We start from the raw sequence: 12282 nt of genomic DNA, 5'->3' as shown, positions 1-12282 counted from the left end.
TTGTTCAGTATTCTTTCAGAATGAAAGATAAATTTTCATTAATGTTTTTCACAGGTCAGACCGTTGCTTGACAAAGTCAGATGGCAATATTTCTAAGGACCCAGAAAGAGGTAACATTGTCCTGGCTTTTAGAAGACGAAAGCTGGAGAAGAAAGGTTTGTAGTGAGCAATAATCTAGCATTTAAATATGAATTCTTGAGAGTTTTTTGGGAGTCTTTATTTAATCTAGTATTATGAAGACAGCAAAGAAATAATCTAATTGGGTTTTTTTGCATGAAGTATATATATTTCCTCAAAGCCAAGTTTTTACAAGTATGCTAAAATGTAGTAACTGTGTTTTTAAATAAGAATTGAGCAATGATGAATCAAATTTGTGAACAAAAGGAAACTGAGAGAAGCATAACTACACCATTAAATAATGATGGTGTGTTATAGGTGTGTTATAGGTGTGAAATCTTATATTAATTCTTGAATTGTGATCCCCACTGAAATTTCGTAAGTATTTGATTTTTCTTATTGAAAATAATGAGTTCTCTGCTGATTCTCTAGGAGGGATATGCAATCTTTTGAACACTGTTTAGTAGTATTTGCTGATTCAAGCAAGAATTGCAGAATGTTGTATCCAGCAGAAACGAAAAGAAAATCTGTGGAATGTAGAGTGCTGATCCATATGTGGGAATTCTAAATTTGGTTACATTCTCATCAATTCTTGTGGTAACAATCTTTACCATATTATGCTAGGTAATACATTCTGGCAAGCACACACAATTGTGAAAGGGAAGAACTCATCTCTTACGGAAGGTGTCTATTTCCATGCATTTAATATAAAACATAGCAAATATGAAGGTTTTTAAGGATAACCCCTTAAATTACTTATATTCTGACACAGAAAACAAGAGCTCTGATGAACTGGGTAAGAAGAGAAAAAACATGAACTCTACTAGTTGGAAGGGATCAAGCTCTTTGGATTCTGAGAAAAGGAAAAGAAGATTTAGTGGCCATACTTCTGATGATTGTAAAGAACACATTCCAGAAAAATCACTTCTACAGTCTGTAAGTTGTGTTTAATTTTAATGTTAATTTTAATGTGCACGTGCGCCCACACTAAATGCACGAGTGCTTCTGTAGCCACAGTAACATTCAAAATATGAGAGTTGTACTATTAAGTAGGGTGTCTAGCAATATTGTTACATTTTTGAGGGAAAGGATGATGTGATGCTTCAAGAAAAGTGAATGTAAGTTCTTCAGTTCACAATACCAGAATATGCTTTTTGAAGCAGAAAGGTCACAAAGGATGAAAGATTACATTTCCTTCAGACTGGAGCATGGAGGAAAACAAAATTGGATATAGGACACCTAGATAAGTTTCTTTCATGGATGGTATAGAACTGATTAGGAAACTTTGGTATAAGACCTCAAAAGTATACTCTGACTTACTGAAATTTTGTGGATGCCATATTCCTTTCTCCTCATCTTCTATCATGCCCCTCCCTAAAGTTTTCTTCTTTTCAGTCAATAAGATTTGGAGGAAAAAAGAAAAAAAAGGAAAAGATTTGGTCTGACTGAAACAGTCAAGTAAATGTTATGGTTTCTATTTAAGCATTTGAATACGATAAAGGTAGATCTGTGACTTTCTGATTTAAAAACCCACAGAAGTTGGACCAAAACACACCTTTGCAAAGTAACAAATGTTGCTGTTGCTTGATCTTTCCCTGTCAAATACTGGGAGAGATACTAAAAATCAGAAATAGTTTCTTGTTCAGTTTGAAGGGGTTTTGAGTTGGCTTTGAACAGGTTGTTTCCCCTGTCTATTTGTAGTAATAAATACAGGGAGAAAGAAATTACAGTTTTCAGCTCTAAGGGCAGTCTCCTTAAGCTATGATTATGTATTTTATCTAGAATGTATCAGATACTCAATTATTACTAATCTGAACCATCGTAGAAAGATTAAGGAATAAATAAATACCCTTTGATTCCTGTTTTCTAGAAAGAGCAAAGATTAAGTTCAACTCACTCTTCTGGCTGCAGAACTCCTTGTGAAGATGAACAAGATCACAGATCTAACCTGGTACAGGATTGCGTTGCTCAGACATTGGAGAGAGACTGTAAAGACCCTCCTACCAACAACCAATTAAGACCTGTTCACAGCTGTTCAGAGGAGGCTGGCTCTGAGTCTGCTCCCAGTAATTTGTCAGAAAAACAGCTTTTTACTACTATAGTTTCACCTCGAGTTAGTACGATCAAGAAGCTAAAGATGGACACATCACAGTACTCAAGCAAGTTGAGGAACAGAATCTCCAGGAGTAATCGGCCACTTGTTTCAATTGATCCAAGTATGTTCTGTATCTGTGTTGCTGGCATTTATTATTGGCATGCTTAGTCACTCATACATGGCTGACTAGTTGAAATATATACAACCAAAGATTGAGGACACATATTATGTTGTTTGTAATGTGTTCTGCAGATCAGAGAACAATGCCCAGTTTAGTCTAGCAGAGTATTTTGTACTTGATAAACAGAGCAGAGAGCAGCATTTTCAAATTCCAGACTGTATTCTGCAGCTGACTTTGAACCCATAGAAAAGCAATCTTGGATGTTTTCATAACCTTTAAATTAAGTAAAATACTTTTTTATTTGTTGAAGTAGGTATTTTGTGTCTTCTCACTTTTGGGAGTCAAGCAGTTTTGAAGAAGAGGTACAAAGTGATAGTAAATATATAAAACTACTTCTTACAGACACCTTCACACATACAGCTGTTGGCTAGCTGGGATAACATACTTCAGTATTATATACTGGAAGAGAAAGATCTTTTTGCTCATCTGAAATATGCAGTGAAATATTCTCAAGTCTGAATCCTGTAGTATATTTTTTTCATTCTCTAGTTGTCCTCTCCAGTGATGATGAAGATAGATCTTCTGAACCAAAGGCTGAAGAAGGACTTTCTGAACCAAAATGCATGGAACAAATGCAAGATAATATTGCTGATGTCCAAGAAATTGACCAAAAGTCTGATGACCATTTTTCTGAAGAGCTATTGGAAGACAATGTGGAAAGTCATACAGAGCAGGTAGTGCAGTTCTTGAGCTGTATATCATTATCTCAGACCATTTATTTATTCACTATTTATTTTTTCTTGACATTGGGACAACTGTGAAATGATTAGAGTAGGATATGACTAGTTGCAACCAAACAATAGCTATATTTCACAGTAGTTTCATTTGTTTTCTCGTCTTCTGTTCTAACTTTTGCTGCATGGAGAAGTTAAAATGTCTCTCTGGACAGCAGGAGGTGAGGTGAAGTTCCATTTCCAATGTGGCTTGCAGTAGAATTTGAATCTAAATCTAACTGTGACAGTTGTTGCCGCGTTTTGGACTTGATGAGCCTTGTTTTGTCTTTGTAATCCCAAAACAGGCCATGAGAGTCATCACTGTTTTGTCTCACAAATGCGTTGTTACTATAATAAGTATTGAATTGGATCTGTACCTTTGATATCAAAAAGGGAATATTTTCTGTTGCACCATTGTTTGAGTTTTTGCTTGGGTGTAGATGGCAAAGTGTCCAGGTTATGTCTTAGCATTGGGAAATGAGTGTAAGAATTTGTAAGACTACAGAATGGAAATAACTCATTTAAAGAAACTCATATACCACCCCATTTTTTTCCTCAGCTTTTAATAAAGTCAGATGAAGACAAATGTCCTACGAACTTGCCTTCTGGAACCATACGTAGTGAACAGGTGAAACCAGGATTAGATTTTGAATTTGATAGCCTATACATTGGGAAATTTAAGTGGTCATCAACAGGTCCTGTTAGGGTAAGTTTGTCTATTGTGGTTACATTTGAGAATATTTAAAAAACAAAATTCTGTTTAAATAAAGCCAGTGGAATTTAGTGTGGATGCACTTTCTGATTATCACTGCATCACACTGCTTTGGCTAAAATATATTTGTCTGTTTGGATTGCTGTCTGTAGAGAAGTTAACTGCAGTTTTGTATAGCTCTAGTTTTCAGAGGTAAAGATTCTGGTAAATGTTGTGTTGGGACAGAAATCATTCTGGGGCAGTTTTTAATGAATTGTAACAGCAAATAATGGCTGTGGTAGAGTAGATGTCAATGAGAAATGAAATCAGTTTTCTTAACAATAGTATAGATATTAGAGTAAGATAACCATAGTTCACATGTATAATATACATTAATCGACATTTAAACAGGACGTTGTTTGTTTTGTAGCTTCAAAGAGCTGTAAAACGATACTAAAAGCATTAATTGGCATAGGTAACATACTGCTCAACAGAGTGTAGAAATGTAAGTGAAGGTGGGAACTTAATATGGTTCCTATATTAAATGATAAAATAATTCTGTAGATGATTTGGAATAGAACACTTCTAGGTGGAAAGAGAAAGTTTTCCCTGGGGGACAAACAAGTTTATTCTTTGTGTATAATCAGATAAGGGAAGAGAAACCTCTCAGCACATATTACAACCTTCAGTAAAAGTGACAATAAAATGTTCTTTATTTAGCTAAGCTTTTCTAAAACAGTGACAATGAACATAGAAACTTTAAAGGCATTTTATTCAAAGATTAGTTTAAATACCAAGGTAATGTGCCAGTGTTCACATACATGACAAACATGACAGTTTACATAGCATCCTTTGTTCAAGTAGTGCAGCTGACAGTCTTTATCAAAGTATACTTCCTTAAATTCTTTAAGTGTTAGTCTTTCTTTATTTTTCTTTTTTTTAAGAATCTGAATGTAACTTAACATTCATAATATGCAATAAGGAACTTTGTTTTATGTGAAAGAGTCATATATCAAATTAGGCATATTATTTTCAGTTTATTTGGCTATAAGCAAGGGAGGTAATAAAACATTCAACCTGTAGAAAGTGAGCTCATTTATACTGTTTTTCTATCTTGTTTCAGTTTATGACCAAGTATATTACAATACCATTTCAAGGTAAGGCAAACTTTTATTTAGCCTTTTCTTAACTTTAATCTTTAGAGTATTACATGATACTCAACATATATTATTTTATTGATAATTTATAGTCTTTCACAAAGACACAAAAGACTTTTGAAATAAACATTTTTCAATAAATGGATGTAGCGTTATCTGTAGTATAAGCATTGACAACAGCTACTTTTTGCGCTTCTAAGGTGAACTTGCAGTTTTAGTGGCCTTGTTTGTGCATTCCTGCATATGGTGTTAAACTGTATTAAATGTCACTATTTCACGTATTTCAAACTAATCCTTTCATATCAGGGATTTTAGACCCTCAGATTTATTTAAAATGTATGAGTTGATTAAAACCAAGAGGAATGTAACTGTAGATTTGCATTCATTGTTTTCCCAAGATGATGCATGGTTTACTGTATCTCAGAGGAAAAGCTTTCTGAGCAGTTCTGAGTTGGATTGACTGAAAGAAAATAATACGTTTTTGGTGTTACGGTTTGATAACTTTGTTTTATGTAATTTAGATGATTTGAGTACTGAACTCTCAACACATTTTTATGTTAGTGTCAGGAATAAAATATACAAGTACAGTTTTAAAAAATTCTGATGATGTGTATATATCTTAGTATGTAGTAACTTTAACTATTTGTAATGTGACATGTGTAGGTTTCTCTTTTACAGACACAAATAGTTACTTTAAATCCTATTATCTTACAGTGGCACTTAATAAGAATATTAAGCTGACTGTGGATACCCTGGATGTGAGAAGATTTGGCTTGTGGAGAAACGATGATGATTGTTCTTCAGCTGTAATTTTCATTTGGTTGTCTGTGGATTATCTAGAAAAGATTGAAACCCAATTAGGAAAATGTCTTAACAGCGAACCATGTGAGTACTCTTGCCCTGTGTCCCAGCATGAGTGCCGTGCTCCTCAGCAGCAAACTCCTTCTATCCATAAGGCTCTAGCATCAACTCATCTGGATGGGATTCACACCTAGACTTGAAGCTCTCCTGGGACAGCCCTGGGAAGAGCCTAGATGGGGATGTTCCATTTTTCAAGTCCTCAATTATGGTTTTTGCCTGCCGTTGTGCCTTTGTGCTTCTCTGGGCTTGTGGAGTTGGGCTTCTGATGGGCTGATGGGCCTCTATGATGAACCCAGGAAGGATATTATTTGGGCTTCTGCTGTTGTTTCTCTGTGCTTCTTTGTGGGTGTGCGGATGAACTTTTGTCATACAGCTAAATTGTTAACAATATCCATTCTTTCCTTTTTCCAGCCAAATCTAGTGAATTTATTTTTCTTGAACTGTCCCAACCACTCACAGAAAAAGAATTCGCCAGACTGTCTGAATTAATTACAGAGATAAGCAAGAAGAACAGAGCACCAGATCTCCCTGAACTGTTGTCTTTTAAGCAAGCTTTACTCTTGTTTAAGGACTTGTCTCCTGAAGAGAGCTCTTTTATAAGTTCCAGTGAGGATCTGCTAAAGCAATGTGCATCAAAAGAGAGTATCTCATTTGCTCAAGAGCCTAAATTTCAGGTTAGTGAATAGGTTGCTTGATTCATCACCAGTTGTTGGTGTTCACATATTCCACTCAGTGCTGTATCAGACAGGTGCAGAAAACAAGTTTTGTATATCTCTAGTTAAAAAAAGAAAAACACAACAAAACACAGTTATGTTTCCTATTTATATCTTACAAAGGGGGACAATTTGTGATAAACTAGATGATATGTGTGAAGGGATAGTGTATAGAAACCTCATCAATAAGTGGCAAATACTCAAGCTTTTGATTGACTTATGACTGCTTATTCCCAGACCATGGGGATTCCCTGCCTTTGTGGTGTTGCCAGGGCAGCAAGTTAGGAGTTAGTCAAGTAAGAAGCAATGGAGCCATTTATCAGCTGAACTAGAAGTGAATGGTTGCAGTGGTGGAGGAACTGTGTGTATCTTGCCCATTCCAGACACCTCTTGACTTTCCTTGGGCCGCTCTGCAGCTTGAAATGCTGAATGATGTTGTGTGATACTTTTTCTCATTTTTTTCCTGATAGAAACCAAAACCAAAAGTGGCCAGGCCCAGTTATGCCCTTGCGAATAAGCAGAATAGTGGTTGCTATTGTATCTCTCTATCCTCTGCACCGAATGAAGAATGGAAAGAAGTAGGAGAAGCTGGAGCAGTTAAGAAGTATGTAATTTTCATTTCTAGTTGATTTCAGTGATGTGCTATAAATATAATATTGCTAGATATAAATGTAGTTATTCAAAATAGTTAACAGATGAGATGAGTGGATGAAATAGATACAGGATGAAATAGAATCTCAGAAATCAGGGCATACCTGTACTCATTAGAGAATGGGAACATGCAAATGTGTAATGCAGGTATTGTATGTTTAGTATGGCAAATATCAGTTGGAATAAATTGTTCTTAAAAACCTTTTGAGGGTATGTGCCCTAGTGTTTTCCCCAAGTTGTATAGTCATTCATCAGTTACTTTTATGAAAAGGAAAAAAGGGAGGAAAGGGTAAGAGTAAAAAAAATTCCTTTTCAGAAGCTTTCTCAAAATTCTAGTGTGCAGTGGGGGACATAAACACTCCTGTAAACATTCTTTTGCTGTTGAGTGCAAAGAACTTTTGAGATAGTTAAAGATTCTGAGAACGTGTACTTCACCAGGTTTTCTAGGAACTGTTTTCTATGTAGAATGACAGTATGAAGAAGTGTTGTGTAAAACATGGGTCTTTACTGTTATAACATGATTTGTGTTTTCTAGTCTGATTGTTTATCCACCTCCACCTGCAAAAGGAGGACTTGGAGTCACAAGAGAAGACCTAAAATGCTTAGAATACGGAGAGTTTCTTAATGATGTCATCATTGATTTCTATCTTAAGTAAGTAATCAAATGCTTACTTGTCCTCTTCTATCTGAGACTTGATCTGGACTTTGATGTAACTGTAAAAGTTGGTTGCTAGACATGGTATAATGACTTTAAAAATAACAGTATTATCAAGTTGCGTGTCTTTATTTAAAACTTTTTATACTCTGAAGCTTAATATGCTTAACTTACATTATTGTTGACCCTTAAAAGGGCTGTGATACACTCTGGAGATTATAGATCAAAAAGCTTTTGTGGGAAAAAAAGGCTGTGTGGGTGTCTCACAGAGCAGAAAGCGATGAGCAGTTTTCATCAGGTAGTTAAACAGAGAGATACTGGGTAGATTCTTTACTAGGTTTACTTGAAGTTGAGTATCTTCAACTATCAACTATTCTGTGTAAGAGTTCAGGGATTCTTCTGATATACGGCTCTTGCATAAAGCAACATAACAAACACTTTTGATGAAGGTGAGTTTACCTGCACTGTGCCATCCTACTAAGGTTGCTTGTGAAAGTAAGTGGTGTTAGAGGCATTCACTCTTTGTGCTGACTTAGACCTAAGTAGAATTCTGACTTTCTTTGAAGGTTAACTGCAGGAATTCCATTCAGCTTGTAATCAGCCATAGCTTCTGTAAACATGAGCAATAATGAGCCAGTTAAAACGTTCAGTCTAAATGAATGGGAAAGGAAACGGGTGTTTTCTTGTATTTTTACAACAAAACCCTTGTATGCTGTGCTAAACAACAGCAACAAAAATAATTCAGGGTAGCCCCTGTACTAACTGTAGCTCCTTTTTACCAGCAAAACAGGAAGTCTGAATACAGGAATTTAATGCAGTTATTGCAGAAACCCCCCCCTGCTGCTTAAATTTGTTGGACTTCTTCCCATAGTCTTGACTTTCATTGTGTTAACAGCTGTATGATACGTGACCGTGTTACATATTTCACGAAATGAAACTGGAGGCACCTTATGTAGTATTACTTAAATACTGAGAGCTTTGGACTTCTGAAGTGACAGAATTAAATACTCAAGCCATTGTTTATAGTAAAATGGTCAACAGTAAAATAATACTAAACGAGTATCTGTAGATACTCAACTTTCATGTGTCTAAATTGTAGAAGTCAAGTAGGCAATTTGAACTACTGACCTGTTTCATGCTTTTTATAAATAAAGAAGTATAACACTGCATAGTCTTATATTAGTCCTGGCTTTATTACAAGGCCTAGAAACATAGCTGTAAAAGTAAGGGTAGCAAAATTAATACTGTAGCACAAAGCTGAGATAAATGTATCTGTATTTTTAGTAGCTGTTTGGCCTTTTCAGTCTGTGATGATGTTCATCTGTGTAACCACATAATAAAATAGATAAAAAACAAAACAATTGTTAAGACAACTGATATTAAACATAATCTGAATATGCTAAGTCATTTAAATAATGGTTGTACTCTTCTTCGGTAAAGATACTTTCTAGAAAGGGAGTGTGCTGACTTCCATTTTTCTTTCTTTGATAGATACCTGTTGTTGGAGAAGGCACCAAAACATCTTGCTGAGCGTACACACATTTTTAGCAGCTTCTTCTATAAGTGCCTGACAAGGACAGAAAAATTCTCTGAGGAAGATCCCAAAGTTTCGTAAGTTCTTGTTAGATGACATAATGACCTTAATCAAGCTATTTGTTGCTGCTAGCACATAAAATATTTATCAGTGATCTCTAAAGGACTAGTGGTTAAATGTTGTAACTCACATTTGAAATATACTAATTAAAATCTGTGTGTTATTCAAACGGAATAGGAATAAAAGTGTGAAGTTGAAATTGTGGTTGTTGTGAACTTCTGTAGATCTGCTTTTACACTAACAGGTAGTTATATACAGTTTTTGCATTTGGTGTAGTAAATAATTAATAGTTACGTAATTGCAGCAAGTCCTTCAAATCAATGGATAGCTTACCAGATAAGTTTAAGATGGTTCAGAAATGGCTTGTTAGTTACTTGGGCTTAATGCTTTGCTGGTTTATTTTTTCTCTATCCAAAAATAAAGTCAAGAACAAATGAAAAACGCGGTGAGGTATTAGGAATATGTAGGAATACTAATCCTTATACATTAACAAACAAATCTTAATAGTAATTATCACTTTTTTTTTTTCAGAGTGGCACAAAGAAGACACAAAAGAGTAAGAACGTGGACTCGTCACATAAACATCTTCAGTAAAGATTATATTTTCGTACCTGTGAATGAGGAGTAAGTCTGTGTGTTTCAGACACCTTTTTTGATATTTAAAGATGTTAGTGTATGAATATTGTGGTGATCTTAAAGATTTATGGCTGGAGGCCATATGGCTGCTGGCTTGGATAATTGGAAATGAACACATTAGATTTTGAAATAGCAGCGAGGTATGGAACGAGGAAACTTGAAGTCTCTTCAAAGGTTAGTTTTCCTATTAATCAGTGCTGTTGTAAGTAAACTTTACATCTCTGTTCTTGGTTTTATCGAGAATTGCTTTTGTGTATTTCAGAATAGATTTTGTATCATGATGATTTCTATGCAAGTAATGCTTCTATAAAGAGTCTCAGTAACTCATGGGGTTAATGGTAAAAGGAGCAGGAGTAGCACTGTGACTGGGCCTGGCTGAGTAACTGACCTGCACATGGAAACTCCAGGAAAGCTGAAAAGTAATTGAGAATTACTGTTGAATACCTAAAAGAAGACATAAAGGCAGAGTCATGTTTAACTTGCAACCATATTCAAAGCTGGGATCACTGTTATTTGCAGTGGGATGGGTGGTAAGAGAGTGCTATAAATTGCTGTGGAAGGAATTTATACTTATTTCTGTTATGGCAGAATGTAAAGAAAAAAGTGAGTCAGAGAACTTATGTGTGATGCCGTGAGAGAACACTGCAGCAGCAGTTAACATGTAATTTATCAGTTGTCCACATGCCCTCAATGTTATAAAAAAACTTATATCCTTTTTAGAACCAAATGTTACAGAATTTTGACATTCTTCTTCCCCTTCTCCTCACTGTTGGACAGGTCTCATTGGTACATTGCAGTTATCTGTTTTCCTTGGTTAGAAGAAACTGTATATGAGGAGTGTCCCCACCAGACTTCATTTAATCTATCTCCGCTCCGGTCAGAGAACAAGAGTGAGGACTCTGTAGTTGGTTCAGTGTTGGCCTATCCTGAAGAAGAAACAGATGCAAACAGAACTTTATTCTCCAAAGGTAGATAATCTAAAAGAAAATTGTCAGTTCATACACAATTCTGATAGTTTACTAATCCTTGAAGGAGTGAAATAATGTATTAAAAGCGATTTCTTATCTTAAGTTGTAATATGTTTTTGTATTACTGTGCATAACAAGGACTGCACTGCATTGTTTGTTTGTTTTTTTCCCCACAACTCTGGAAAATAGTGGAAGAGATATAAAGCAGTGACCTATTTCCCATCAGGAGTTAAAGTTCTTGGATCTCATTAAGAGTATTATTAGGATGGTAGGCCCTATAAATCTGGTATTTGAATATTTAGAAGGGAAGGAAAATTCATTTATTTTTGAATGCTCATAATCACTAATTTGAAAATGAATATATTTCCGCTTTAAGGAAACTTTTCTTAATACTTAGTACATTTGTTCTTTTGTACTAGGTGGCAGTGAATCTGCTGCTTCTGCCTCGGTCCTGGATTCATGTTTTTCTAAAGTAAGTGCTTTTCTGTACTGACAGAGGATATGTATTGCTTCATTTCTGAAGGCTCTGAGACTTGAACAAATGATTGTATGTCATCTTTTTGCAGAAGCTGTCATTATTGATATGGTCTATGCAAGGCCATTTGAATTAGTCTGAAGTCCTCCTTTACCAGTTTACTTTGCTTTATGCTATTGTTTCACCTTTTAAAAGTTTTCATGTTGTTTTCTGTTTCTGCAAGGGAAGGCTATGGCTTTAAATCGGTAAAGACATTTCTTTTTATACTTGTAATTTTGTAAGGTTAATTTTATTTTCTCTTCTTCCAGATCTCCCTAAATAGTTCCAAAAGGCAAATCTGTAAAAGGTATGTTTCTGTTTTCATCTTATTTTTGTATCATTAAAGACCTTACTAAAATGATGATTGATTCAGGTATTTGTTGCATACGTGCAGCTGTAGGGACTTGTCTGTTTCCTTTCACATTTGTTTAGTTACTGATGCTCTTGTTAAGCTGTGCTAAAAGAAAAAATTGCTTCTATAGTGTTGGTAATGAAGGACTAAACTGACTTTGTTGTTGTTTACAGGCCTTGTATACTGATCTTAGATTCTTTGAAAGCTGGTTCTGTGCAGAAGACAGTTCAGGTTTTGAGAGAGTAAGTGACAACAGTTTCCATTTATTAGAAAGAAACACTGCTGGTCATATTTTGATGCTTAAAATACTTTTCTCTATGGAGTTGTACCTTTGTGTTGCAAAAGGGTAACTCACAAGCAGCCACAACTATTACTATAACAGCA

General features: G+C 35.2%; 1 protein-coding gene across 38 annotated transcripts in view; it reads left to right on the top strand.

Annotated features, from left to right (window-relative positions):
- Positions 1-12282, top strand: part of SENP7 (SUMO specific peptidase 7) — a 34979-nt gene that overhangs the window by 16253 nt on the left and 6444 nt on the right. For 20 of the 38 annotated variants that reach the window (XM_085545825.1, XM_085545792.1, XM_085545804.1 and 17 more), the window contains 16 exons: positions 55-155; positions 890-1053; positions 1988-2333; positions 2862-3067; positions 3666-3812; positions 4921-4954; positions 5669-5839; positions 6227-6489; positions 6999-7132; positions 7715-7831; positions 9326-9445; positions 9960-10052; positions 10842-11032; positions 11452-11504; positions 11816-11853; positions 12072-12140. In XM_085545825.1, the coding sequence (XP_085401951.1) occupies positions 55-155; positions 890-1053; positions 1988-2333; positions 2862-3067; positions 3666-3812; positions 4921-4954; positions 5669-5839; positions 6227-6489; positions 6999-7132; positions 7715-7831; positions 9326-9445; positions 9960-10052; positions 10842-11032; positions 11452-11504; positions 11816-11853; positions 12072-12140 (2247 nt within the window). The remainder of the gene's footprint in view (positions 1-54; positions 156-889; positions 1054-1987; positions 2334-2861; positions 3068-3665; positions 3813-4920; positions 4955-5668; positions 5840-6226; positions 6490-6998; positions 7133-7714; positions 7832-9325; positions 9446-9959; positions 10053-10841; positions 11033-11451; positions 11505-11815; positions 11854-12071; positions 12141-12282) is intronic. The other 18 variants (XM_015877143.3, XM_015877122.3, XM_085545822.1 and 15 more) reach the window with 2 other exon arrangements.

The sequence above is a fragment of the Coturnix japonica genome, chromosome 1 (assembly GCF_054131305.1).
Source record: "Coturnix japonica strain WE chromosome 1, WE-NBRP24, whole genome shotgun sequence".
Taxonomy (NCBI): Eukaryota; Metazoa; Chordata; class Aves; order Galliformes; family Phasianidae; genus Coturnix; species Coturnix japonica.
The sequence above is the reverse complement of the archived record's forward strand: the minus strand, read 5'-3'. Positions and strand labels throughout refer to the sequence as shown.